Consider the following 25,471-nt stretch of genomic DNA (forward strand, 5'->3'; position numbering starts at 1 on the left):
CTCTGTCCCACACAACAGCTGAATTGTGGGGAAAAGCACTGAGCAAATAAGAAGCTCCAAAGCTTAAGCAGCAAGTTTGCTTCTTGAAGGAAGTTAGACTGAAAGTGCCTAGGCCCAGTACTTGGCAACAGAGCAGGCATCAAACTTCAGATACTACTACAGAGCTCTGTACGTAGCTTGTTCCTCTATTAAATATTGACCCGTGACTCATCCCACCCCGGAAAACAGGTCCTAAGGAAGTTTTGCTGTTCAACCAAGAATGACACAGACTGCCAATAAAGTCTTATCATTTTAATGGACTTTAATGATTATTGCTCATCTGCAAGGATTAATATTGCATTCATTAAAAATCATTCAATACAAAATAAACTTGTTCCTCCCAAGTTGCTCTCCACATGCTCCCTCTGATGCCAGACATTTTCCCAGTGTCCTTTGTTACATGGCTTGACAGAGATGGAGCCCTTACCTATTATTCCTATGGACACAGTAACTGATATGGGAGCTGGGACAGGCCGGAGGGCAGCAGGACCTGGCCCCTTCCCTCCAACAGACCTGACACGCGATGGATACACTGTTGGCCAGGTTACCTTCCCTAATGGGTGTGGTGTTCTGATTGGCTGGTTATGTGCCCTGGGAAAAAGGGCTTGAACCCTTAGCATCTACAGAGAAGACAATGGTCACACGGGCAAGGAGTGGGCAGGGACTCGGGTGGGGAGAAACAGGAGAGGACAGGGAAAAAAGTTTTGGCAAGACAACTGTCCCCTGCTGGAAGCTGCAGGTGAAAGCTTTCCTTTCTTATGTTCCTGTTTTTAACATCTGTCTCTCTGATCAGTGGCAATAGAGAAATGAAATTTTCTAGTACCTGGCACTAACGCCTGACCCAACTTTGAAGGATCACAAGCTAGAACAAGTTGAGGATTTAGAATCTTGGATAATTATATAGTTAAAGCTCGTGAGCAGAACAAAGCTCATCTGACCATGCAGAGACGCTGGTAAGCAGGGTGCGTGGCGTGGGAGCACCGCTCTCTGATCTGAGAGCCTCCCTGGGGATTCTTCTAGCACGTGAGCCAGGACCTGCTGATTACTGTCTCTACACACTAACTGCCCCTTAAAGTCTTGGTTCATAAACTTTTTGCAGTATGTGTCAACCAAAAGTGGCACCATTTCAGTAAAACTAATGTTATATAGGGCCTGAAGTCCCAGACAAATTATACAGAGCTAGATTTCTTTCACCCTGGCCCAGTTTATCCTTCCTTTCTCCCATCTACCTTTACCTCCGTTTAAATATTTTAGGTTGCAAAAGCACAGCTGACCAGAAATTTGCTTTTAAAGGATAAATCCTAAAAAGGGAGCTCAGTGCTCTATACTGAGTAGTGGCTCAAGAAACTCGCCTTCAGCACAAGCTGGATGGGGCAGAGCTGATAGACTTTGCTGTTATGGCCCCAGGTCACTGAAGCTGTAAACTATAGAAACTGAGGGGCTTCTCAGAGTTTGAGACCAGCATTTCACTAGACTCAACTCTGCACTCATAGCTCCAAAGGTCTGAAAGAGAAACTGGTAACAACTAGCCAAGCACTGAAGCGGCTCCTCAGTGTTAACACTACAAAAAAATTTCTTTTTGTACAACAGAAATAACAAATGCTAGGGGAAAAATTCAACCTGATAAAGTGCAGTCTGGTTAAAAACTAGGAAAATGAGAGGGTCTGGCAGGAGTGGAGGAAGGGCTGTACTGAATCCAAGTGGACCTACTGGATCTTAACAAACAACACTCACTAGTACACATCTCTGAACCAGACATACCACCTTTACACAGGAAACAGGGCTTGGAACTTCAGAGGGAAATTAACATGCACCACCTACATCTAACCTACCTGGCTGGTAAGGTACCACCCTTGCTCCTCTGGAGAAGTGAAAGAGCACTGATTTCAGCAGCTGAGAAATGGGCTCTTTTAAGGCAATTTAGACATTGCAGATTGTTCCACACAGAAGGTACCTTAGCATTTCCTGTTAATAAGGTACCCAGTTAAGACTGAAGTCCCCAGATATGGTAAAGAAGGAATCACCTTTCTGGGCTGGGAGAGTAAGATCCTTCTTTAGTGATTAGGGTGAGGTATCTTGAACCTCAGTTTCATCTAAAGAGCCATGAAGCAAGTTCCTGTGTGGTCTGCAGAACTTGGATAATGAGATGAAAAAACAAGAATGAAATCACAGGGGGAAAAAAAATCAAGAGGAAAGGAGTAAGAAGAAAATAAAAATTATCTTAAAAAATATTTCTTTTAGACTTGTGTGGTTCATGGGGACTGGTCCTTGGTAATATGGTCCATTAGTATCTGGGAAGAGAGAGAGAGACCAGTTAGCACTTGTATCCTCCATATGTGAGTTCCAAGAGAAGAATCAAAACTAGCACATTCTCCACGGTCCCTCCAGGGCCCAGGCTGGGGACCCCTGCAGTCATTCCCCAGGTTGTCTGTGGGCTCAGCATCCTTCCCTGTTCTTCCTCAGGGCTCTGATGGTACCATCTCTGGTTGTACTTCCTGCTCCCTAATAATATAACTCCATGGTTTGCAACCCTGACCACACATTAGAATAACCTGGATAGCCTTCAGAAAATAATGCCTGGGCCCCATCCAGCTCCAACCATATCAGAATCTCTGGGGGTGAGGACCAGGCTGTAAAATTTCAGAAAATCCATACTTCTTTACATCTACCACTGGCAATACAATTTCTCTGCCTACCCTTTTAATCTGAAACAGAGCTCTTGTATTCTCTAAAATCACCATAGTTCCTGATCCTTATTGAAGAAAGCTGGCCAGCCTGCTGGTTTAATACTGGGGAAAAGAGCCTTTCAGAAGAGCCCTGTGGAGGAACAGGGAAGAAGTTACCTGTAATAATTGGGTTTAAATGGCCCATTTTTGTTGAGTCCCAGATATTTTGCTTGGTCATCTGTCAGCTCTGTCAGGTGGGCATCAAATGACGGCAGGTGCAAACTGGCAACATACTCATCTAGGAAGAAAAAGCGGCAGGGGAGAGGACGACATCTCAAATATGCATTTCTGTTTTCATGTGAAGTTTTCTGAGAGTGTGGGCAATGGGTTGAAAGAATCCATGACTTGAAATGGTCAACTAAAAAAAAAAACCCAAAGCTGCCTTTCCGGCAGGGAACTTCTCTCAGTACATTTAGAGTGCATTTCCCTTACCAAGGTGTCAAAACGGGGTGGGCTTGTATCTCCCTCTCCTTCTCTGGCAAAGTTTGCGGCCATCACCTCGGTGGCCAACATGCTGCATACTATTCTCACCTGTCTACAGCAATCTCGTCACTGGATTAAATGCTAGTTAAATTACAAATCAAAGTAGATACCAGGAAGCTCTTATTTAGGATAAGAACAATAACAGGCCTCAAATCTTAGGATCGGAGATTTCTCTGGTAGTTGGCACAAATTTACTACTCTTCCATAGATAAGCTTCCCTGGCTTTGCCTTTACGAAAACAAACAAAAAATTTTTTTAAACCAATTTGAAGTAAGGTGTGGGAAGGGCTGAGGGTAAGAAATTTTAGCTTTAAGAGGTCAGGGATTTGGGCTGACCGATGAGAGATGGGAGGTGGGCACCGCTGTTCAGAAAGGTAAAGAACTAGAGATGAGGCATTATGTTACATGAATACAGCAGGGCGGTGTCTGGAAATACAGGAGGCCATGTGAGGGGTGGTCTGCATACCTACACAGAGGATGGATGATAAAATCTGCATTGTTTGTTTCTCCTTTTTGGCCCCAGGCTATACTTAGTTGCACTGGGGAAATGGAGAGAGTTCACTGAACTTCATGAGGCTACTAAGCATAAGAGCACCTACACTAAGCCACGATGCTAAGCACTTTTACTCTTCATCTGTAATTCTTACTACAGTGCTGCAATGGATGCACTGATATTCCCATTTTACTGATAAACTGAGACTCAAGGAGATTAGAATCTGTGCCGAGGTCAAACAATCACTACGTGCTGGGACTGGGATTAGAACTCTGACTCCAAAGCCAATGCTTTTCAGGATATTCATTTTACCAAACCATGCAGTTGTCTGAGGATCAGTATCGGTGTCCACTCACCCATTTTCTTAGGGAGCAAGTACACATCTTGTTTGTATCGCCCCTCGGGTGCATTGTAGAGTTCTATCAGTGCCAATGCCTAAGGTGGGAAGGGAGGGTCAGAAAAAGCAAACACTTCTTTGGCAGGGGTATAACAATAAAGTAGGACTAACAGGGTCTTAGTAGTAAGTACTACAGTGATCTACTACAGCGAAAGCACCCAGGGCTCTGCCTGAATTAAATGTCGGCACACACCCCAAGTGGATTTGTTGGTGTTTTTGTTTAGTTACTGATAAAAGAACAGACTAAATACAACTAAGCTGGAGCACCAGATTCTCAAACAAAACAGCCAACTCAAAGGGACGCCAAACACTGACTGCGACTAATGACTCTTTTCTATACTTGAAGAAGCCTAAGTCTCAACAACTTATGACCTGGAAAAAGAACAGATTAATGAGAACATAGCGCAGTGCGCACTTCAGAGAGGTCCGACCCCCGCCCAGCTCTACTCTCATTGGAACGCTGATCTCTGCTCAGTCCCACTAATCTCAGTGCAGGGGGAGCAGGCGCTGTGCCACACACCTGTGTCGTAGCCGTGATGGACAGAACAAAGGTGGGGACTGTGGAGCAGCTCAGGTTGAGTAGACGACCCTGAAAAGGTAAAAGAGAGCCCTGGCATCAGCTGTGTCATCCCTCTGTCTCAGACTCCAGTGTTGAACAAGTCAGGCAAGAACAGGAAAGGACTTTCTATCCCTCTAGACTCTGTCAGAAGAGGAAAAACTACATTCCAGATCAGAACTCTTAGGTTTTATCCATTTTCCTTAAGTCCACTTGAGTCTGAAAAGGTGAAGAATCAGTTGTGGTATGGAAATAGTGTTTCTTTGTAAAAAGTAGAATTTTTGAGTGATTCTAATTTGGGGATCAGAAAAAAAAAAACATTTTGAAATTATACCTCTACCAAAAAACAAAGTTTAAGGAAGCCTAGGCCCAAATATTTATTCCCTGCCTCCACCCCAACTGCTGTGGTGGTGCACTGCCTGGGTCCTTCTGTGTGTGTACCTCTGCCAGGAGAACAACGCGTTTGCCATCTGGCCAGATGACATGGTCGACCTGAGACCGTACTCGTTCCCATGTCAGCTCAGGGGTTCGGAGGCTGGTCTGAAAGGAAGAGGGCACAGCAGGTTGTGGCTATGATGGAAGAAGAGGAGAAAGGCCTAGCAACAAATGAATGAGAGGAGTCTTACCACATCAATTTCTGTGTTGGAGTGGCCCATATTGCATACGATACAACTGTTTTTCATGCGGTCCAAGTGCTCCCGTGTCACTACATTCTTATTTCCTAAAAGGAAAGAAGGGTGGCTGAGGAAAGAAAAACTTGGGGGAAAAAGGTACCAACTGGCTTTCAGTTAGAACACGGAAGAGAGGAGGTTTCCTGGCACGTAAGAACATGAACGCACTATGAGAAAAGAAGTATGTATATAGCTCTTTCGGCTCAGTTGTTTAAGATTGAGCAGAACAAAAAGCCACTGGGAAGAAAGGCTCTTTGCTCTGGAAAACATGCTAAGGTTCTGATAGCTTACTGGAACGCTCTAGTTCTGAGAGCTTTAAACCTAGCACCTACTTTGAATGGAAGTCAGTCAGACCACTTTCAAGATTTAGCTTCTGGGTCAACACCCCTCCATCTACATCAAAGCACTGATACTTACCTGTGCAAGTTATTACGACATCGACTTGCCGGATGACTTCATTTAGCTTTACCACCCTGAACCCATCCATGCTGGAAGAAAAGGAAAGCACATTAGGAGCAAAGCAAGAAGGAAGTGGGACAGAAGCTGGTCACAAAATAAGACAACTAAATCCCCTTCTAATGTCAGATCCAGTGCTACCAACAGGGATGACAAGTGACCAGCTGTGCTAAACTACACACACTGGCCTCTTCAGACTCCCCAAGATTCCACCCAGGAAGGGAAATGCCAAAAAGCTCTAGAAGAGCCCCAGGATTAGCAATCCTAAACTTTCTTCTCCCCTGTGAGATTTCTGCGAGGAAAGGTGAATGTGATCAATGGTGAGCCCTGAGGAACATAAAGTACCCGGAGAGATTCTAAGAGTATTACCCATGTGCTCTTACCAGGCCTGGAGAGCACAGATGGGGTCGATTTCTGTGATGTAGACAATTGCTCCAAGGGCCTTGAGAGCGGCACAGCAGCCCTTTCCCACCTGCAGAGCACAGGAAAGAAGGCTGTCAGGCTCATTAAGGCTTGGCTGGTGGGTTGGGAGGGCTCTTTGGGAGATGGGAATTAACCTTCCTGAAATCATTCAGCAACTAGTGAGCACACGCAGGGATGCTCCAAGCCCAGGCAGAGCAGAAATGGACCCAGAGTATGCTGTAAATCTTAAAGTCAGAGAGGTAATTTAGCAAACATTTCATAGTAAGGGCTGGGGCTTTGGATAGTGAAAAAGATCAAGGAAATAAAAGGTGTTATCGTTAGGGAAACAAGGCCAAGGCAGAGCAACTATAACCTCGAATGTCTTATTCCAAAAAACCTGGTAACTCTTACTTGCGATGCATCTATTTAAAAACAATCTAGGAGGTCGGGAGCTTCCATGGGTCATTGTTGATGACAATAAAGTCTGCCATAACCTATTCCAGTTTAGAAAAAAGCAACTATATACCACTTTGGACCCCACCCTTCACTCCACAGCAAGTTACCTATAGGGCTAAAAAGCTACATATGTGCTTGAATTAAGCCCCACAAAAGGTTTTTGTTATAACTGGGGGGAAATGATGCTGAGATTCCATTCCACAAGCCAAACTGGTGAAATCTGAAAACTCACTTCATTCGTTCAGTCTTATTTATAACTCTGAATAAAGGACCTCGGTTATTCTTTTAAGACACATTCTTTAAAAGCAGATTTGAAACCCTGCATGACTGACTCTAGACTGACAGCACAAGTCTTCACCCAACATTTCTAGTAAGTCTACGAAAAGACAGAGAGAGACAATGAGGCCCCACTATTTACCTCACCATAGCCACACACCACCACTTGTTTCCCACCAAACATCACATCTGTAGTCCTCTTGAGGCTGTGGAAACAGACAAGGGCTCAACTTAAACATTATTAACTCAAACACAGTCCCTCTGCACAAAGTAAGAAGTGTGGATCAGCGCCCCGGAGAACTACAGCTGGAAGCCGGCTGAGCTTGGTATGAACTGGGCCCTCTAACAAACGTTTAAAGCCAAGAGATGATCAGGGGACCAGGCAAGATCGACAGCAGATGAACACAGCAACCCACTCCAAATCTACCCCCCATAGTTTCTATCCCTATAAATTCCAACCTACCCATCCAAAATGGATTCTCGGCAGCAGTACAAGTTATCAAACTTCTGTTTGGTAACGGAATCATTCACGTTCATGGCTGGAACACAGAGCTTCCCAGCTTTGGAGAGCTGATATAACCTAAGGAAAAGGGGCCACAAAAACAAACAAAAAGCAAGTTAGCCTGTAAAGCATAAAATGTGACAAAAACTGCCTAATTCTCGCCAAGGTCCACACTGCCCCCCTACACCCAGCCTTATTAACTGCCCAAGGATATCAGTCAACAAGATCATTTCCTTGTCATCTCACCTTTTTATTTTCTTTTTTCCTGCCCACCCCCCACTTTTTTCTTAAAGGAAAAAAAAATCCTTTCAATTGAAGAAATTTACTTCTCTTACTTATTTCCTTACACCAACATTTCTCAACCTTTAAAAACCCATGGCTACGTCTGATGAACGAAGATTATCATTGATTCTGACATGGGTCCCTGGGTGACGGCATGTGCAATGTGCCCCCGACTGAGAAACACACTTTCAGTTATCTTTTAGGTATCCTCGTAAGCCAACAATATTTTGCCCAGTTTTACTTTCTGTAGTGTGCATAACGAATAATTTTACAATAGGATTTGTTCTTCATATTTCATATATAAAGTTATAATACAATATTGAATACAGTTTTGCCAGGTACACTCACTCCCCACCTCCCAACACTTGTTGAGAATCACTCAGTGGAGTAAGTGGGAGAGAAAAATATGTAAACTAGAAACTGAAATAACCTCCTTATATAAGGTCACCTTGGTTTTTCAAAGAATAAAAACTCAAGTCTTGTCTAGTGAAGATGTTCCCATTTAGTTACTCTAAATCTGGAACACAGCCCTAAAGCCTAACAGAGACCGGAAGAATTTGCTGAGGCAAAGACAACAGGGGCAGCTACTCCAGAATCTGTTACCTGTGAACACCAGTCACGCTCTCTTCCACAATGCCTCGGATCTTCTTAAACACGTTTGGATACTTCTTATAAACCCAGTGGGTTAAGTCTCCCCCATCATCCAGGATCTATAGAACAGCCAGAAGACTTCTATGGGCATTCAGGCTGCTAGAGCTGGGGGGAACTTTGAACCCACTTTCTGCACTAGTGAGAGAGCCCTGTTTGTTTTAGAAGAGCCCTTCTTAGAGCTCCTTAGAGCAGGCTTAGACAGTGGAAATACAGTAAAATTTGTTGGTGTAAAATGGTTAAAAGGATTCCTAGGTTTGTCCTAGGCTACGATGAATAGTACTTTTAGGCTTATTACAGAGTCATTTTTACTCTAGAGTCTTGGAATATATGGCCCCATTGAATGCAAAAGGAGAGCTGGGGCGGAAGGAAGAAACAAGAATCATACTCAAAAAAGGTACATCATTTCCTTCTAATTCGTTCTGCCATGCTTGAGTCACACGTGTTCAGCTAGTCTTACCCTTCCCCCACCTTTCCATTCAGTACTCAGTACCCATTCTGAATAGGTACCACGCTAAACACTTAAGCAACAAAGTCAGTGCGTAAGACCAAACATCCAAAACATATTTAGGGAACCATGTTTTGAGGGAAAAAAGGAAAATCTATTGTCAGGAATGCAGGACAGATATGCATGATTACCATGTTGGCCTGCCACCCATCCATGTTGACGCAGCGGTCGATACACCACCAGAAGTCATCTTCTGACTCTCCCTTCCAAGCAAACACGGCAACTCCTGTAGAAACAGAACGCGTCAGCTGACTCTTCCTCTGAGGAGTGCCCTATTCCACCAATGCTTTCTGAGATCCCATGAAGAGAAAAAGGCCAAAGAAACTATCATGGAAAGGAAACAATCGGCAAAAGCAAAAGGAGTCAAAATAGTGCTTCTAGTTCAGAAATTACTTTGGTTAACATTTAGGGATTAAAAAAAAACAAATTCTGGAGCCTTAAAATGTTATTCTCTTAGGGCTAGTGATTTCCTTAGAACTCTATCCTAAGGAGAGAAAATGAAATGAGTATGAATGCAAAGTTGTTTAGTCGAGTGTTGTTTACGTTAGCAAACATCTTGTGTTTAACCTTAGGAAAACAGTGAAGCAGAATCACACGGCCATGTGAATGCGCACTACAAATGATGCTTTCTGCGTCTCTCAGTCAGCTGGACAACTACTCTGAAGAGATCTTATTTAGGTTACAAAACCGTACACATTCTAAGATTTATTTCTTCTCTGTCAAAAATGAATTTAAAAAAGGGGAAAACACATCAAGTATTATCTCTGTGTAGTAGAATTATGAATTTTTTTCTGGAACTTCCTAAATTTTCGGCAATAAATACTCACTGGGAAAAAGTGAATAACAAAAACAAAAGTATTACAAAGTCACTTTCTGAGGATGCCAGGAAGATGAGAGGTCCTTAAACTTTATGATGAGTCTCTTTGGAACACTTTAACAAGAAAAATTATTTCTTGTTCAATTTAACGTGCAAGTAGTCCATGTATTTTGCAATCAAATACCGAATACCAAATTATCTCCTGAACAGTCAATAAAGAAGGTATTTCTTCCTGTGTTCTCTCTCTCAAAATTGATGAGACTTTTGATGAAAAGAGACCTTTGAACTCAAATGATATAGCTTATACAGTTTGATATTTGCACTTATTCACTTAACATTAGAATTGGGCATTTCCCCACGTCATTAGATTCTTTTCAAAGATCGTTTGCAATGAGGACATAATATTCCACCGTAGATCTGGACATCAATTGCAGGATCCAATCTCTTCCTGTCGATGTTTTTATTATCCCCCAAATTTTACAGCTCCTAGACATAAATGATACTGTAACAACAATTTTGATACACAACAGTTACGTTTAGCTAATTATTTTGGGGCAGGTGAAAAGAAGCTGAACTTACCAGCCTCAGCCAGTGCTGCAGCCACTTCATTCTGGGTGGAGTAGATGTTGCAAGCAGACCAGCGGCACTGAGCCCCCAGGGCACAGAGTGTCTCAATCAACACCTGTCCAGATGCGTAGGAAGACAGCGTGAGAAAGAGGAGGCCCAGACAGCGGTGACGCGCAAACCTCACTAACAGAACGATACCCCTCACCTCTGGAGCAACAGGTGCAGAGGTGGGAGATTACAAAAGAGTTAGGTGGCACAATGGTATCTAACTTTACCCAAAAGATATGTTCCTAAAAGTCTTAATTACATTTTTTAAGAGTCATATTTTTTGCAAATTTAGATCTTTGTAAGACAGGTTTGCTAAAAGCGGATTATAACTACACACACAAAGTAGAGAACCTCATTACTGTGTAACAGGGAGGTCCCCACCTCATAGTTAACATTTGGAGGCTGGCTAATGAGGGAAAAAAAAAAAAAAAATTTTTTTTTTTTAATGAGGAAGGAAAAGTTAAAAAAAAAAATCTGTTCCCTTCTTCCCCTTATCAGGAGTCCCTCATTTTCCTCCCCACAAACTCACCGCTGTCTGGGCTGTGATGTGTGTACAGCCCACTATTTTAGCACCAGCCAAGGGCTTCTCCCCTTGAGCACGTTTCCTGAGTGAAATCAGAGCAGACATGTCTGTGAAAGAACAGAGGGTTTGAGCTAGGTCTGCACTAGCAACATCATCAGTTCCTGCCCGAGCAACATCTAGGGCTGGCCTGGATCTGCTGAGATATGGTGAGATGAGGCAGAACAACTCTAAACATATTTCCATGATGACTCGCAGCATCAACAGCAGAACAGTGGGGAGTCACCATCCAATCACTTGGAATTCCTCTCTTCCTCCACTGCTTCAGAGGACTGGATAGAGAATGAAGTAAATTCTCAAAACTGATCAAAATGGAGAGTGAAAGCCGATCAAAATGGAGGAGGAATCTTATTCATTTGGGAGGAGAAGGAAGCAGTTATGGCATTGGCTAATGAACTACTAAATATAATCACTAGACCAAGAAGAAAGACTTTACCTTTAGCAGAAGCCACTTGCTTCTGTTTCTCCAGGCTGCCTTACCCCACCGTGTCAGTTTGGTTTCTCTACTCCCTCCCAAGGTGAAAGCAACAGGAGAGCAATCAGACATTATTGGGGGTGGGGTGGAGAAACCAAGAGTTAACCAATTGTTAGTCACTTTTACTCTTGCTCCGGCAGAGGGTGCTCAGAACCAAACATGATCCTAGGTCGCCACATCCTTAGCTTAAAACCCTCCTAGGTCTGCTGCTTCTGGGAAATCTGGGTCTCTGCGACTGGCAGGAAGAGCGCTGGTGGTGCAGTGGTAAAACACTAGAATGCTAACCAAAAGGTCAGCAGTTCAAACCCACCAGCTGCTCCTTGGGAGAAAGATGTGACAGTCTACAAAGATTTACAGCCTTAGAAACCTTATGGGACACTTCTACTCTGTTCTATAGGGTCCTATAGAGTCAGAATAAACTCGAAGGAAACGGGTTTGGGTTTTTCTGGTTGAGTGACTGCAGGTATGGTAGGATCCTGCAGAACTAACCACCATGTAGTGATCTAGGACTTGCTGATTCTGCCACAGAGATCTTTGAATATGGTGTCATGAGAGAAGAGGAGAAGCTACTCTGTGTGTAAGTACCATATGCTGAGACCAGGAAAAAGGGAGAACAAGAACCCTTGAGGCTCATGCTCCATACAGACAGAAGTCTTTGTCAAAAAGTCCAGGATGCTGTATTTTGTCCAGAACATCTTCAAGTGAATTTTTAAGGCTTAAGTTGTTTGTGGATCCTGATGACCAGCAAGAGGGCTGCTTCTGGTCCCTTTGTCCATTTGAGTCCCTTACCCACTCCTTTTCTTTACCTTGCTCTGCAATTTCAATCTCCCGGCGTCCAAATTCTGCCTGCTTGATGTTCTTCACACAAAAATTGCTGCTGCCCTTGGAGTTGGTTTGCTGCTTCTCTCGTGGGGAAACCTCGTCATCAGAGCTATCTGTGTAGGATGCAGCTAGAGCCAGGAAGGAAAGAAACAAAGACAGAAAAACCTCAATGGCCCCAGTTCCACAGAGTGCAGCCCCTAAGGGACTCTCATTTAAGGTAAGCGAACTCTCTTAATTGGTGCCACCTTTTAGGTCACTCTCAGTTCCGGGGTCTAATAGATGGTAGGAATGAAACTACTGTGGATCTTTCAGTGCTTCAGCCATTTTACCCATCCTGATGCCACCAGCGCCTGTGCTAAGCAGCCACTAATGCTTATCCTGCATCAGCTCTAGCGAACCCCAGATAATAGGACTACTTGGTCCCAACCTGGATTAGAACCAGACCTGGAAAAAAACCAGAAAAATAAATTAAGGCAATAAGAAATGCTATTTCTATAGTCACTGGTTCTCCAACTTAAGCATCTATCAATCAGCAATACGTGGAAGGTGGGTTAAAACACACATTCCTAGGCCCCACACCAGAGTTTCCCAGTCAGTAGGTCGCTGTTAGAGCCCAAGAATTAGCACTTCCAACAAGTTCCCAGGTGTTGCTGATGCTGGTCTGAGGACCACACTTTGAGAACCATTGCTATGGATGAAAGAGATAAGATAATCTTACAAGGGATTTTACACTAAATTGTGCTGAAGGAATACAGAAATGGAAAGAAATGGCACAAAAGGCGAACAGCTTCGGTTCTACTGCGGGTCATGGAAGTCTGTCAAAATGATCAACTTTAAAAAGCAGCTGCATTAACAGCTAAAAATGTCCTTTTAATAGATATGTAAGAGGACGTGCAATAATCACGTCTTTTCTCTCTGATTTGAAAGTTTCCCTCCTCACTGTCTCCGCCAGAGAATCAGGTCTCTCACTGACCGTGACATATAGGTCCTTCTTCCGTCCAGCTAACGCGACTAATACTAAAGGTTATCTTCCCCACTAGGACAATTAAACTATATTACTAAGCTTTTTAAAATGCTCTCATACTACACGGCCATCAAGATCTTTGAAGACTTCTTAAAGCCTTCTTTACTTGTTCCATCTTTCTTCCTCTTATAACTCAAGCTTTCAAAATTAATTTGCCTTCTTTCTGAGATATACTCAGCCTGCTTGTCATGTGCCACCTTTCATATTTGTCACTCTGTAATACCTTTTCATTTGTGATAGCCATTAAATCTGGAACCTTTTCTTGCATACTTATCCCCGCAGTGAATCTGTATATTCATTTATTTTTGTACTTAATGCCGTATACCACATTTGCTCTTGTCTGCCTATGTGGTCTATACTGGATTATCAAAGGCACAGGGCAAAGACAAGGCTTTTTGGTTGGTTGGTTTCCTTGATTTTTTTATACTCCTTGTACATCAAGCCCAGTCCATAATGTTAGTAAGACAATGCAAACAATATTCTGGCAAAAGACAATGATTAGCTTTTGTAACAATCTCTTTGCTGACACGATTGGCCATCGGTGACCTGGGGCAAGCCTCTTTATCTCTTAGGGACTCAGTTTCCTCAGATGAACAATGAAGGGGTTAAATTAGACGCTCCTAATGTTTCTTCCTGTATTCAAATCCTAAAGCTCCAGATCTCTTTCCATGTTAATGTTCATAACACCCTCTCTATAGCTGAGAGAGGCGTAATTCAAAGCAGAAAAAGACTTTACTTACACAGAGCTAAAATAGGAGGAGAGAACTACAAGAAAAGAACTGGAGTCATGTTATAGTAACTTGAATCTTTCCTACTCCAGAGTTTAACAGAGGAAGGTGCTTCCACATAAAGGGTAACCTAATAAATGTCTAAAATGTTAAATTTCATTCTTACAATTCAAGCAGTGTTGAGACAAGAAAGAAAAAAAGATAGGTGGCAGGGAATATTTTATAAATAAACTAAGCTTCCAAAGTACACTTCTTTTTCAAGTACACTTCTTTTTCAAGGCTACTTCCGTCAGCCAAAATACGATTGATTCCCTCCCTTTGTGTTTGGGGGTGGGGAGGGGATAAACGTGGGAATGGGAACCGGCCCAGTACTATCAACCAGGCACTGGCCACAGACCACACACAGAGACAGTCAGGGGTAAAAAGTCTCAAAACGACAAGAGCTTCCCCAGCTACAAGCCTGGCTGAGGACTTCCCACTGCTCAGCCATTAATTATTAGCGTTCGGCACAAAAATGGACAGTCCTGACATGAGGTATTTTCAGATTTCAGATAAGTGAAGGCCTCTGGGTAGTGAAATAGCTCAAGGCTCTGAGAGGACACGAAGCTCAGACCTACCTGAACTGTAGCTATCAGTGGAGGACTGGGAAATGGAGCGAGACAAAGATCTCCGGCCAGTCTTGGTGGGGAATTTGGTGAACTCCTGCATGTCATCAGCAAACTGGATTTGCTATAAGCAGAAGACAGAAAGTTGAAAACTTATAATAAGAAAGACTATGAAATGTTCCCTTTTTTAAAGCCATTCACTGTTTTCCCTAAATGGCAACGTTACCATGTGGCTCCTACTGAGGCAGCAACTCTCCCACCAGAAATGACAGAGCAGAGGCTACTATGACTCCCCCCGCCCTGTCCCCCAGATGCCCATTACTGTCACTTCCCAACTTTCAGGAGGAATTCTTTTTTGGGGGGAGGCGAAGGGTGGTGGTGAGGACCCAACTTCTTTTAGAATTTATTCAACTTCACAATCCTTCTTTCTCACATTCCATAGTTTTCTTTTCTCTTATAACCTTCACATGTTAAAACAAGCTTTTTACCCTTCTTCCCAACTCTATCAAAAAACCGACGCAACCTTATAGCGCTTCTGTTTGCTTCAGAACATTCCCTTGTAGCATATTCTTACCCTGAAGTTGGCAACGGTCTTGACTTTTTAAAGAATCATAAAGAGATGCCTAGAAATGCTAGTGGACATTGGGGTGCCAATAGTCAGAGCCCACCCATAACCTATACTTCACATAGCCAATGTAGCATTCTCTAGGACCTTCTACACTCATTAAAAATTTAAAATAAAGAATATACTGATGAAAAAGATAGAAAAACATACACACATCATATTAAAGTCCAACTAATTAGGACTAATTTGAAAGGGAAAATAATGACTTGGTAAACTCTGGATTAGAAACTCCCTTAAATGAAATAAACCAGAACTAGAGAATTGTCTGAAGAGTGCTTGAAAGACTGGCTTTATAAATGGCAAATAGCTTGCAATTAATGTTATTTGTAAATAAATTAATGGATGCTTCTAAAGTGCGTTAAAACACTTCCTTCTATTAAATGGTTCAAACCTCTCTCCTAAGCTGTTTAAACTCTGATAAACCTTTTCATCAGAATATAAAATAAACTTCAGCCTCCGAAAATAAACAGGATGGTGTGAGACTCTGAATTGAGAATCTCTTCTGTATCATCACGATCTGACTAAATCTGGAAGGGTTCCCTTGGAGAATCCATTAAGCTAAATCTTCAGCAAGTATCTCTGGAAATGTAAGCTATTATAGATTAAAATCTTCTCTCCATGAAGCTGGCAACATAGCTATGGTCATTCCCAAGCCAGCAACAGTGAAGTGCTCATTAGTTACAGCTGCAAAACCTTCCCCTCTGTCACTGTGTACTCTCCAGCCAGGGAAGTACAGCCTCACAGGCTGAAATTCAGCCTAGGCACAGGCAGCTAAAATGAACAAATCAGAAACTGAATTAGTAGGGTCCATAGGTTACAAAGCAAAAATCAAGGCAGCGCAGATTTGTGTTTTTGACTTCCCATCTGGCACGGTTCACATCAAAAATGAAAGCAGAGAATGAATAGCCATGCAGTAACGGCCATATACACCACTACTTGGGCAGCAGGCCCTCGGGGAAATAGCTGGATACGCTTCCATTTAAACCCCCCGCCCAGGCTCAACATCCAGTCGTGCAAGTTTTTTCCTTTAGGCTGCTCGGTGAAATAAGGAGCGGGCAGAGACCACCGCCTGTTTTATTAAGTCTGAGGACAGATCCTAAAGGCACAGAACGAAAAGACCTTCATGTCCTAACACCTAGTCCAGGGCCCTGAACACAGAAGGCACTCAGTAGATATTTGTAGAATGTGTTACCCCTTCAGAATCCTTCTGTAAGATCAAATCACTCAAGCTTCAAAATAAGTAAGTTAAGAAAACTCAAGTTAAACCACATATACTGCACTGCGGTTAACAAATATCTTTGTTAAGTCCAAAGCAGCTCTTCTTTCGTGTTAGGTGCTAAAACTTTAATTTTAAATACCTGAAATGTCAAAAGCACAAGTGCTGTCCAAAAGCACACTCAATGAGATGGCCACAGGTCGGCATTAGTCCTAGATAGGATTTCCCACTGCATGTTCATGTGACTTCTGCAGTCAGCAAAGCTTGTTTTACTGAAGAGATTAATCCAGGGCCAAGGTAATGACTTTCAACCCAATGTGCAAATATTTTGGTGGTGAAAAAAATAATCAAGGGGCCAGCAAAGCCTTTTAAAACAGTGGCAGCCCTCCCCCTCCCAGCCTCCGTGCTGCTGGCACAGGCAGCCTATCCGGAAGCTGCTCTCCTCTCTTGGCTTGTTAGGCCTCCCTCCTCTGTTCATCTTTTTTCAAAAAGTTCTAGGCATGTTCCCAGATACCACCTACCTGGGGGGCAGGGAGAAGGGAAAACTGCAATAACATTTGCAGTTTTTTAAATATGAAACTAGGCAGCTGTGGCAAGATACAAGTACGTTTCTTTAGCAACCTAAGAATGGAATTAATAGGCATAATCCTACCTTGTATTAATACAGCTCATCGGTAGCCTAAAGCTTAGAAAAAATCTTTCCCATCTAAAAATATGAGACTGTGTTGCAAGCAGCTTACTAATCATATTTGAATAATGAATATGGTCCATATGTGAAGTGGGCAGAATGTTAACTCAAGCCATGACCCTGGATGAGTGGCTGCCTATTCTTTACGTTCTTTGATATTCTCACTGCTTGTAAGGTGGTCCAGTGACATGTCAGCTATACAAGCTGCATGCTAACCTTGCCTTCTCTCTGACCCCAACCTAAAAGCTGATGACACCTGTATCACAACTGCTGCCGTGGAGTGCCTCTGCTCTGCCAGTTTCCTCCAGGCAGGCTAGGTCCACTGGTTGCTTTCACAGCTAGAAGCTGTCCCCACCCACCCCCCCGCCCCCTGCACAAAGCACTTCCTGGAGTGTTGTTCACCTTCACGTTGTAAATAAAGACACTGCTGCCAAAAGCAACTTGGATGTCACGAGTGTTCTCTCTAGTGAAACCAGATCTTAGTAACAGACTTCTAACTGGGCTGGATTCACTGCAATTAAAGCCAAATATGCTAATTTGGGTGAAAACAAAATCCAAAGACAAACCGCAAAGCTGCTCTGTTTATATTATTTCCTATCGTTGTTAAGTATTAATTGGTGTGTTTTGGTGTTTCTTCAAATCTAGATCTCCAAGGGATGCTGGGTCTTAAATATGATGTAGACAGCAGGCGAAGGAGGGAGGGAAAGGAGATAAAGTGGTTAAAGTCCAAAAAGTTACCTTAAAGTCTACAAGTTCTGTGTTAAACAACTATTTTGTGCTTGGGTGCTCACCACCCCATAAACAGCCTTACCAACAGCTGGGCAAGCACATTAGTGTTCCATTCTTGAACTAATACTAATCTGAGAAAGGTTAGAAGGTCATATTGGCCCATTCTCCAAATGGCACATCCAAATACAGAACTCTACTTGCTGTGTCTTAAAAACCCAGTTAAATATCAGGCCAGTTTATCATGCTAACTGTTTTAAAGCACCTCTACCTTTTTTTTACCAATAGCTTAGCTGACTAATGATGGACTCTCTTCCATGTGATATTGAGAATGACAAAGAAAAATTCTACTGAAGAAACAACTTGTGGGTACATCCACCACCTAGTGGTAAGTCTGGTGATAGAGTGAGCCGAAAGAATTATACAGAAGTTTTTAAGAAAAAGGGATCAGAGGCAAACCAAAAAAGTTATAAGCCTCAAAAAGAAAAACGGTTGTATCCTACTCAGTTGACCCTAACTGATATTTTTTACCATTAGACATTGATTGAGAAGTTTATTTCCACAAACACATGGCCTATATACTCATGCTTAGCTATACTTCCTTCCCAAGTACCACTCAATTTTGCCTTCTAGCTCCTGAATAAGAGAGAATTAAAAGCTACCAGAATTCCACTATGACACTATGGCCAAGGGGTAGTGATAAGGATAACACCCTATGGGGCATTACATTCTTACAGTCAACACATTTAATGGGCATCAACTAAGTACCAGCGGCTATTGAGTCGATTTCAACTCATGGTGACCCCATTTATGTCAGAGTAGAACTGTGTAGCACAAGGTTTTCAATAGTTGATTTTTTGGAAGTAGATTGCCAGGCATTTCTTATGAGAGACCTCTAGGTGGGCTACAACCACTAACCTTTTGGTTAACAGCTGAGCATGTTAAACCCAGGGCTATTCCACAAAAGATCTAAGAAAGGCGATATGGTACTTTAAAGTCTGTAGAGGTGTTTTGACCCACAGTGTTTAACAATGACACAGGTGGCTTTGTCAGGGAATTTTACTATTTCTTTAGGAACGTGCTGGGTACTACAGTCTTCGTAGTTTTATCTGCATATTGCTTAACTTAGGCCTCCAAAAGTCACCTTGTTAAACTTGTTATTTCACATGACTATCTAACAGCTTTTAATTTCCTCAGAAAGGTTTCCTCCTAAGGGTGAAGAACTAGGCTCAAAGGTAAACAGCGATTATTAGGAAAACAAATCATTAAGAAAACATACCTTAGAAGTGAGTAGCAGGATCGGTCTTTCTTACTGCCGAGGATTATTTGAAAGGCCTGTATCCCTCTTGTGGTACCCTACAGAGTTTCTGGAACATCCCCAGTTTTATATATTCTGTCCCATTGTCTACTCTAGCATATGTGTGTGCAGATTTTTCTGTTGAGAAATTATGGTCAGCATAAGCATATTTTTTAAATCAACACTTAGCAAGTGAGTACTAAAAAAGCAACTATTATAAGCTAGAAATTTTAACAAGGCAAATTACTGAAGAGCGTGCTCGAACACCTTCCAGGATTCCTATTATCTTTTCTAAACCCTACTGCATACATCTTCTGGCTAATTTATCCTTTCTTCTACGGATTCTACTTTCACCCTCTCTTTTTCAGAGGACAGGAAGAGGGAATGACTGTCAGCCTCACTACCTCTTCTAGATAACTTGTGAGCTATCAGTACGACTCCCATTTCAGATGAATCCAAAGAAAGTTATCAAGAAACACCAACTTCTTGGTATAAGAAATAGACAAGTCTGAGTATCTTTCACCTCAATTTGGTAAAAGAAGTTTTCCCAGAGATGAAGGGCATCCCCTTCCCAACACGATGCTCTCAGGCACACCTACCAGAAAACAACTTATCTCAAGGGAATCGATCTCAGGCCACAGAGTTGAATCCACAGCCTCCTTCAGTCACTTCTTCCATTCCCTAGTGCACAAACCAGTCTTCTGAGACTCAGTTTTGGCTGCTCCCTGCCCTCCTTCCCTGTCTCAAGTTTCTAAAGTTCTCAGTCACCCCAGAGAGGGGAGAGGTGGGCAAGCTGACTAATCACAGCACACAGCTCCCTCCCCCACTCCACCAGTCTCTGTGTCTCAACAGTAACAGGATATGAGACACACACACACACATTGGTAGAATCCAATTCCACAGTCAGAAGAAACGGGACTCAACTTGCTCTTTTGTCAGTGCTGGTGGGAAGAAGGGGTGAGGTAACACCGGGCACCACATTGCTGAGTCCGTTAAGTGGTGAGGAAGGTGGAGGTTGAAAAACTGCCAAATTTCACCGTTATAAGCGATTCCCCCTCCCTTCATATGAGACAACATACTCACTGGCTTTCCTATTATCGCCTCAAGTGCTCTAGTACAAATGAATGATCTGGGCCTCCAAATGCCAACTAGATACAAAATTAAGAGGTTAAAAAATAGCAAGAAGTAGGACAGAACAGGGCTTCCTAATCTTTTTTTCCAAAATTTTTATTTATTTTGTTGTTGCTGAGAACATAACACAGCAAAACATATACCAACTCAACAGTTTCTACATGTACAATTTAGCGGCACTGATTACATTCTTTGAGTTGTACAACCACTCTCACCCTTCTTTTCTGAGTTGTTCCTCCCTCATGAACATAAAGTCACTGCCCCCTAAGGTTCCTACCTAATCTTTCGAGTTGCTGTTGTCAATTTGATCTCATACAGATAGTTCTTAAAAAGAGCATAACAAGAGCATAATGTTCAAGGCAGACTTTTTTTACTACTTAAGCTAAGTTATTGTTGGGTTTTAAGGTGACTTCAGGGGATATTTCGGAAGGTTTAAAGATTATCTTAGTGCAATAGTTTCAGGAGTTCTACCCTCCATGGCTCCAGAAAGTCTAAGGTCCTTGAGAATTTGAAATTTTTTTCTACATTTTCTCCCTTTTGACCAGGATTCTTTCATGGAATCTTTGACCAAAATGTTCAGTAATGGTAGCTGGGCACCATCCAGTTCTTCTGGCCTCATGGCAAAGGAGGCAGTTGTTCATAGAGTCAATTAGCCACACATTCCATATCCTCCTCCTATTCCTGACTCTCCTTCTTCCTGTTGCTCCAGGAGAACAGAGACCAATTGCTGTGCCTTGGAACATCTGCTTTTAAGCTTTTAAGACCCCAGGTGCTACACAACGAACAAGGAAGTAGAAAAGAAACACTAAACATTAGGCCAGTTAATTGAGCTGTCCCATTAAACCATGACCCTAAACCTCTAAACCAAGGAACCAAATCTCATGAGGTGTTTGGTTGTATATAAGCAGTCACAGCAGCTTTTTTTTTTTTCTTTTGTCATTGTTATAAATGTATCACATGACTTGTGCCAATTCAACTTTTTACAGGTGTAGAACTTATTGATAGCAATTACAATAACTGGCTGCACAACCCTATCCTTAATCAATGTGATTTTTCCATCACTGTTAACCCACCTTTCCCCCCCTCCTTCCCACTACTGGTAACTACCAATAAAATTTGGTCTCTATACATTTGTCTTTTTATATAAGTGAGGTCAATATTTGTCCTTCCATGATTGGCTTATGTCGCTCAGCATTTCTTCGAGCACCATCCATACCGTAGCATGTGTCAAGACTTCATTTTTCCTACTGGCTGAGTAGTATTCCACTGTGTGTATGTTTCACGTTTTGTTTATCCACTCATCTGTTGCTGGGGATTTAGGTCTTTTCCGCCTTTTGCCTACCGTGAACAGGGCTGCAATGAACATTGGTGTGTAAGTCTCTGTCTGAGTCTCTGCTTTCAAGTCTTTTGGGTATACACCTAGGAAGATCGCTGGGTCATATGGTAGTTCTATTTTTAGTTTTTTGAGGAACCTCCACACTGTTTTCCACAATGGCTGTACCATTTTGCATTCTTACCAGCACTGAAGGGTTCCAATTTCCCCACACCCTTGTCAACATTTATTTTATGTTTTATCTTAGCCATCCTAGTGGTAGTGAAATGGTATCTCACTGTGGTTCTGATTTGCATCTCTCTGATGGTGAATGACACTGAGCATCTTTTCATGCGTTTGGTGGCCATTTGAATGTACTCTTTGGTGAAATGTCTGTTCAAGTCCTTTGCCGATTTTATGACTGGGTTCTCTTTGTTAACGTGTTGAAGTTGTAGATATATTTGGGTTACTAAATCCTTGTTGGATGTATGATTTCCAAAGATATTCTCCCAGTCGGTAGCTTGTCTTTTCATTTTTTTGGTAAAGTCTTTTGATGAACAATAGTTTTTAATTTTTATGATTCCTATTTGTCTTTTGCTGTTCGTTCTTTGTATTACATTAGATAATCTATTGTTGAAAGCTAGACCTGACAGTGTCCCTGCTCGTTCTTCTAAGAATTTTATGGTTTTAGTTTGCACATATAAGTCCTTAATCCATTTTGAATTTTTCTGTACAGTGTGAGGCATGGATCCTGTTTCATTTTTCTGCATGCAGAAATCCTATTTTCCCAGCACCATTTATTAAAGAGATTCTACCTATTGAATGGGACTTAGTACCCTTGTCAAAAATCAGTTGACCATAGATGTGTGGGTTTGTTTCTGGACTCTCAATTCTATTCCATTGGTCTACGTGTCTATTGTTAAACCAGTACCAGGCTGTTTTGATTACTGCAGCTGTATCCACTGCCATCAAGTCAATTCTGACTCACAGCTGGATACAAAAACAAAAACACACACACACTGTCATCAAGTTGATTTCAACTCATAGCGACCCTCTAGGACAAAGTAAAACTGCCCCACAGGGTTTCCAAAAGCAGCTGGTAGACTCGAACTGTCAACCTTTTGGTTAGCAGCCGTAGCTCTTAACCACTGTGCCACCAGGGCTCCAAAACTGTATTAAAAAAAAAACAAAAAACAACAAAAAAAAACCTGTTACCATTGAGTCGATTCCGACTCATAGCAACACTATAGGACAGAGTAGAGCTGCCCCATAGCTGTATGGTATGTTTTAAAATCAGGAAGTCTGAGTCCTCCTACTTTGTTCTTCTCTTTCAATATTGTTTCAGCTATTCAGAGCCTCTTGCCATTCTACATAAAGTTGAGGATTGGTTTTTCTATTTCTGTAAAGAAGACTGTTAGAATTTTGATAGGGATTGCATTGAATCCATAGTTTTGTGCAGTTGTCTCAGGCTGGATTCTCTAACCCATTGCCGTTAAGTCGATTCCAACTCATAGGACAGAGTAGAACTTCCCCAAACGATTTCCAAGGAGCGCCTGGTGGATTTGAACTGCCGACCTTTTGGTTAGCAGCCATAGCTCTTAACCACTACACCACCAGGGTTTCCCTGGGTTCTCTAGAGGAGCAAAATCAGTGAAGTGCATAAGTATATACAGAGAGAGATTTATATCAAGCAAATGGCTCACAAGTCTGGAAAATCACAACTCCTTCGGTCAGGCTGGAGGTTTCTCCTGACTCATGTAGCTGAAGGGGCTGATGAACCCAGTATCAGCAGGTAAGACAGCAGGGCTCTGGCTCACAGGCTGCAGAGGCCAGCAGATCCCAAGATCAGCAGTAAGATGACAGGCTGTTGGCTCACAGGCTGTGAAGGCTGACAAATCCCAAGATGGGCAGGTCAACTGCTAGCTCAAGTCCTAAGAACTGCAGGTCAGATGAACAGGAGTCGGCAGCAGGATCCAGAATGTGCAAAAGCCAGTGAGCTTTGCCAGAAAGTCCACCTATATTGGATGCAGGTCACACCCCAAGGAAACTCCCCTTCCACTGATTTGCTGCTCATAGCAGATCTCATCACAGAGTTGATTACATTGTAACAGATCTCATTATGGAAGTGATTACATCACTACATAGCTGGCCAAACCACATCATAACTGCCAAACCACTGAGAATCACGGCCCAGTTGACACACAACCTTAACCGTCACAGTAGTATTGACATCTTAACAATGTTAGTTCTTTCAATCCATGAACATGAAACATCTTTACATTTATTTAAGTCTTCTTTAATCTCTTTTGGAGCCCTGGTGGTGTAGTGGCTAAAGAGCTCAGCGGCTAACCAAAAGGTCGGCAGTTTGAATCCACCAGCTGCTCCTTGGAAACCCTCTGGGGCAGTTCTGCTCTGTCCTATAGGGTTGTTATGAGTTGGAATCTACTCGACAGCAATGGGTTTGGTTTTTTAACTCTTTCAGCAGTGTTTTATAGTTTTTATTGTATAAGTCCACGTCTCTGGTTAGATTTATTCCTAGGTGTTTTATTCTTTTAGATGTTATTGTAAATGGAATTGTTTCCCTAATTCCCCTTTCAGATTCCTCATTGTTGGTGTATAGAAACCCAACTGTTTTTGTTTGTTGACTTTGTACCCTGCAACGTTGCTAAATTCCTTGATTAGCTCTAGAGGTTTCTTGTGGATTCCTTGGGATTTCCTATTTATAGGATCATATCATCCACAGAGATAATTTTACTTCTTTTCCGATCTGGATACCTTTTATTTCTTTTGTCTTATTGCTCTGGCTAGGGCTTCTATTATTGAAGTGATGAGAGCAGGGACCCTTGTATTATTCCTGATTTCAAGGGGAAAGCTCAGTCTTTCTCCATTAAGTATAATGTTAGCTGTTGGCTTTTCATATATTCCCTGAATCATACTGAGGAATTTCCCTTCTAGTCCAATCTTCTCTAGGGTTTTCATCAAGAAAAGGTGTTGGATTTTGTCAAATGCTTTTTCTGCGTTCATAAAGACGATCATGTAGTTTTCCTTTGTTCTATTAATGTTGTGTCAATTCATTTTCTAATGTTCAATTATCCCTGCATTCCTGGAATAAATCCCACTTGGTCATGGTTTATGGCTCTTTTCATATGCCGTTGGATTCTGTTTGCTAATATTTTCTTGAGGATTTTTGCCTCTATATTCCTGAGATATGGGCCTGTAGTTTTCTTGTGGTGTCTTTGTCTGGTTTGAGTATCAGGGCTACGTTTACTTAATAGATTGAATTAGGGAGTATTCCTTCCTTCTCTATCTTTTGGAAGAGTTTAAACAGTATTGGTGTTAATTCTTCTCTAAATGTCTGGTAGAATTCCCCAGTGAAGCCATCTGGTCCAGAACTTTTTTTGTTGGGAGGTCTCTCATCACTGACTCGATGTCTTCACATGTTATTGGTCGGCTGAGACCTTCTATTTCTTCTTGAGTCAGTTTGGGCAGTTTGTGTGTTCTTCATAATCTTTTTAAAACAATTTACAACAGGATATAGCACACATCCACACTGTTTCAATACTGATTTAGCTACCTACCTGTTGCCTGGGCTGTCATACCTCCCATCCTCAATTCCAACCCCAACATTATATAAAAACATGCCAGGCATCCCTTTTATCATTAACTTTAGGTTTAAAAAAAAAAAGTACAGGTGGTTGAAGAAATTTACGTCTCTGGAATAGACCCACTATTTCGATGATACGCCAAATTTTCCTCCCTCCACCGCTGCTGCACTTTCTGTTTTATTTATTTTTCCAACTTTATTATGATCATTTTCAACAAACAAAAAAGTTAAAAGTATAATAAACACCTGTGCACCCTCCACCTACATTGGATCTTTCCATTTTCCAAATTAGCCTTCTTTCTCTGTACTTGT

The 25,471-nt window shown here is 42.1% G+C and overlaps 1 protein-coding gene across 2 annotated transcripts in view; it reads right to left on the reverse strand.

Annotated features, from left to right (window-relative positions):
• Positions 1–259: 259 nt before the first annotated feature.
• Positions 260–25,471, reverse strand: part of AHCYL1 (adenosylhomocysteinase like 1) — a 47,802-nt gene continuing 22,590 nt past the window's right edge. The window contains exons 2-17 of one of the 2 annotated variants that reach the window (XM_049880143.1): positions 14,573–14,684; positions 12,188–12,331; positions 10,856–10,956; positions 10,291–10,393; positions 9,026–9,120; positions 8,342–8,448; positions 7,418–7,534; positions 7,097–7,160; positions 6,204–6,292; positions 5,782–5,852; positions 5,320–5,414; positions 5,135–5,233; positions 4,658–4,726; positions 4,097–4,175; positions 2,883–3,003; positions 260–2,330 (exon numbers count right to left, since the gene is read on the reverse strand). In XM_049880143.1, coding sequence (XP_049736100.1) covers positions 2,324–2,330; positions 2,883–3,003; positions 4,097–4,175; positions 4,658–4,726; positions 5,135–5,233; positions 5,320–5,414; positions 5,782–5,852; positions 6,204–6,292; positions 7,097–7,160; positions 7,418–7,534; positions 8,342–8,448; positions 9,026–9,120; positions 10,291–10,393; positions 10,856–10,956; positions 12,188–12,331; positions 14,573–14,684 — 1,473 coding nt within the window. In that variant the 3' untranslated portion in view covers positions 260–2,323. Of the gene's footprint in view, positions 2,331–2,878; positions 3,004–4,096; positions 4,176–4,657; positions 4,727–5,134; positions 5,234–5,319; positions 5,415–5,781; positions 5,853–6,203; positions 6,293–7,096; positions 7,161–7,417; positions 7,535–8,341; positions 8,449–9,025; positions 9,121–10,290; positions 10,394–10,855; positions 10,957–12,187; positions 12,332–14,572; positions 14,685–25,471 lie in introns of those variants that run through there. The other variant, XM_049880144.1, reaches the window with a different exon arrangement.

Source organism: Elephas maximus, chromosome 3 (genome assembly GCF_024166365.1).
Source record: "Elephas maximus indicus isolate mEleMax1 chromosome 3, mEleMax1 primary haplotype, whole genome shotgun sequence".
NCBI classification, from domain to species: Eukaryota; Metazoa; Chordata; class Mammalia; order Proboscidea; family Elephantidae; genus Elephas; species Elephas maximus.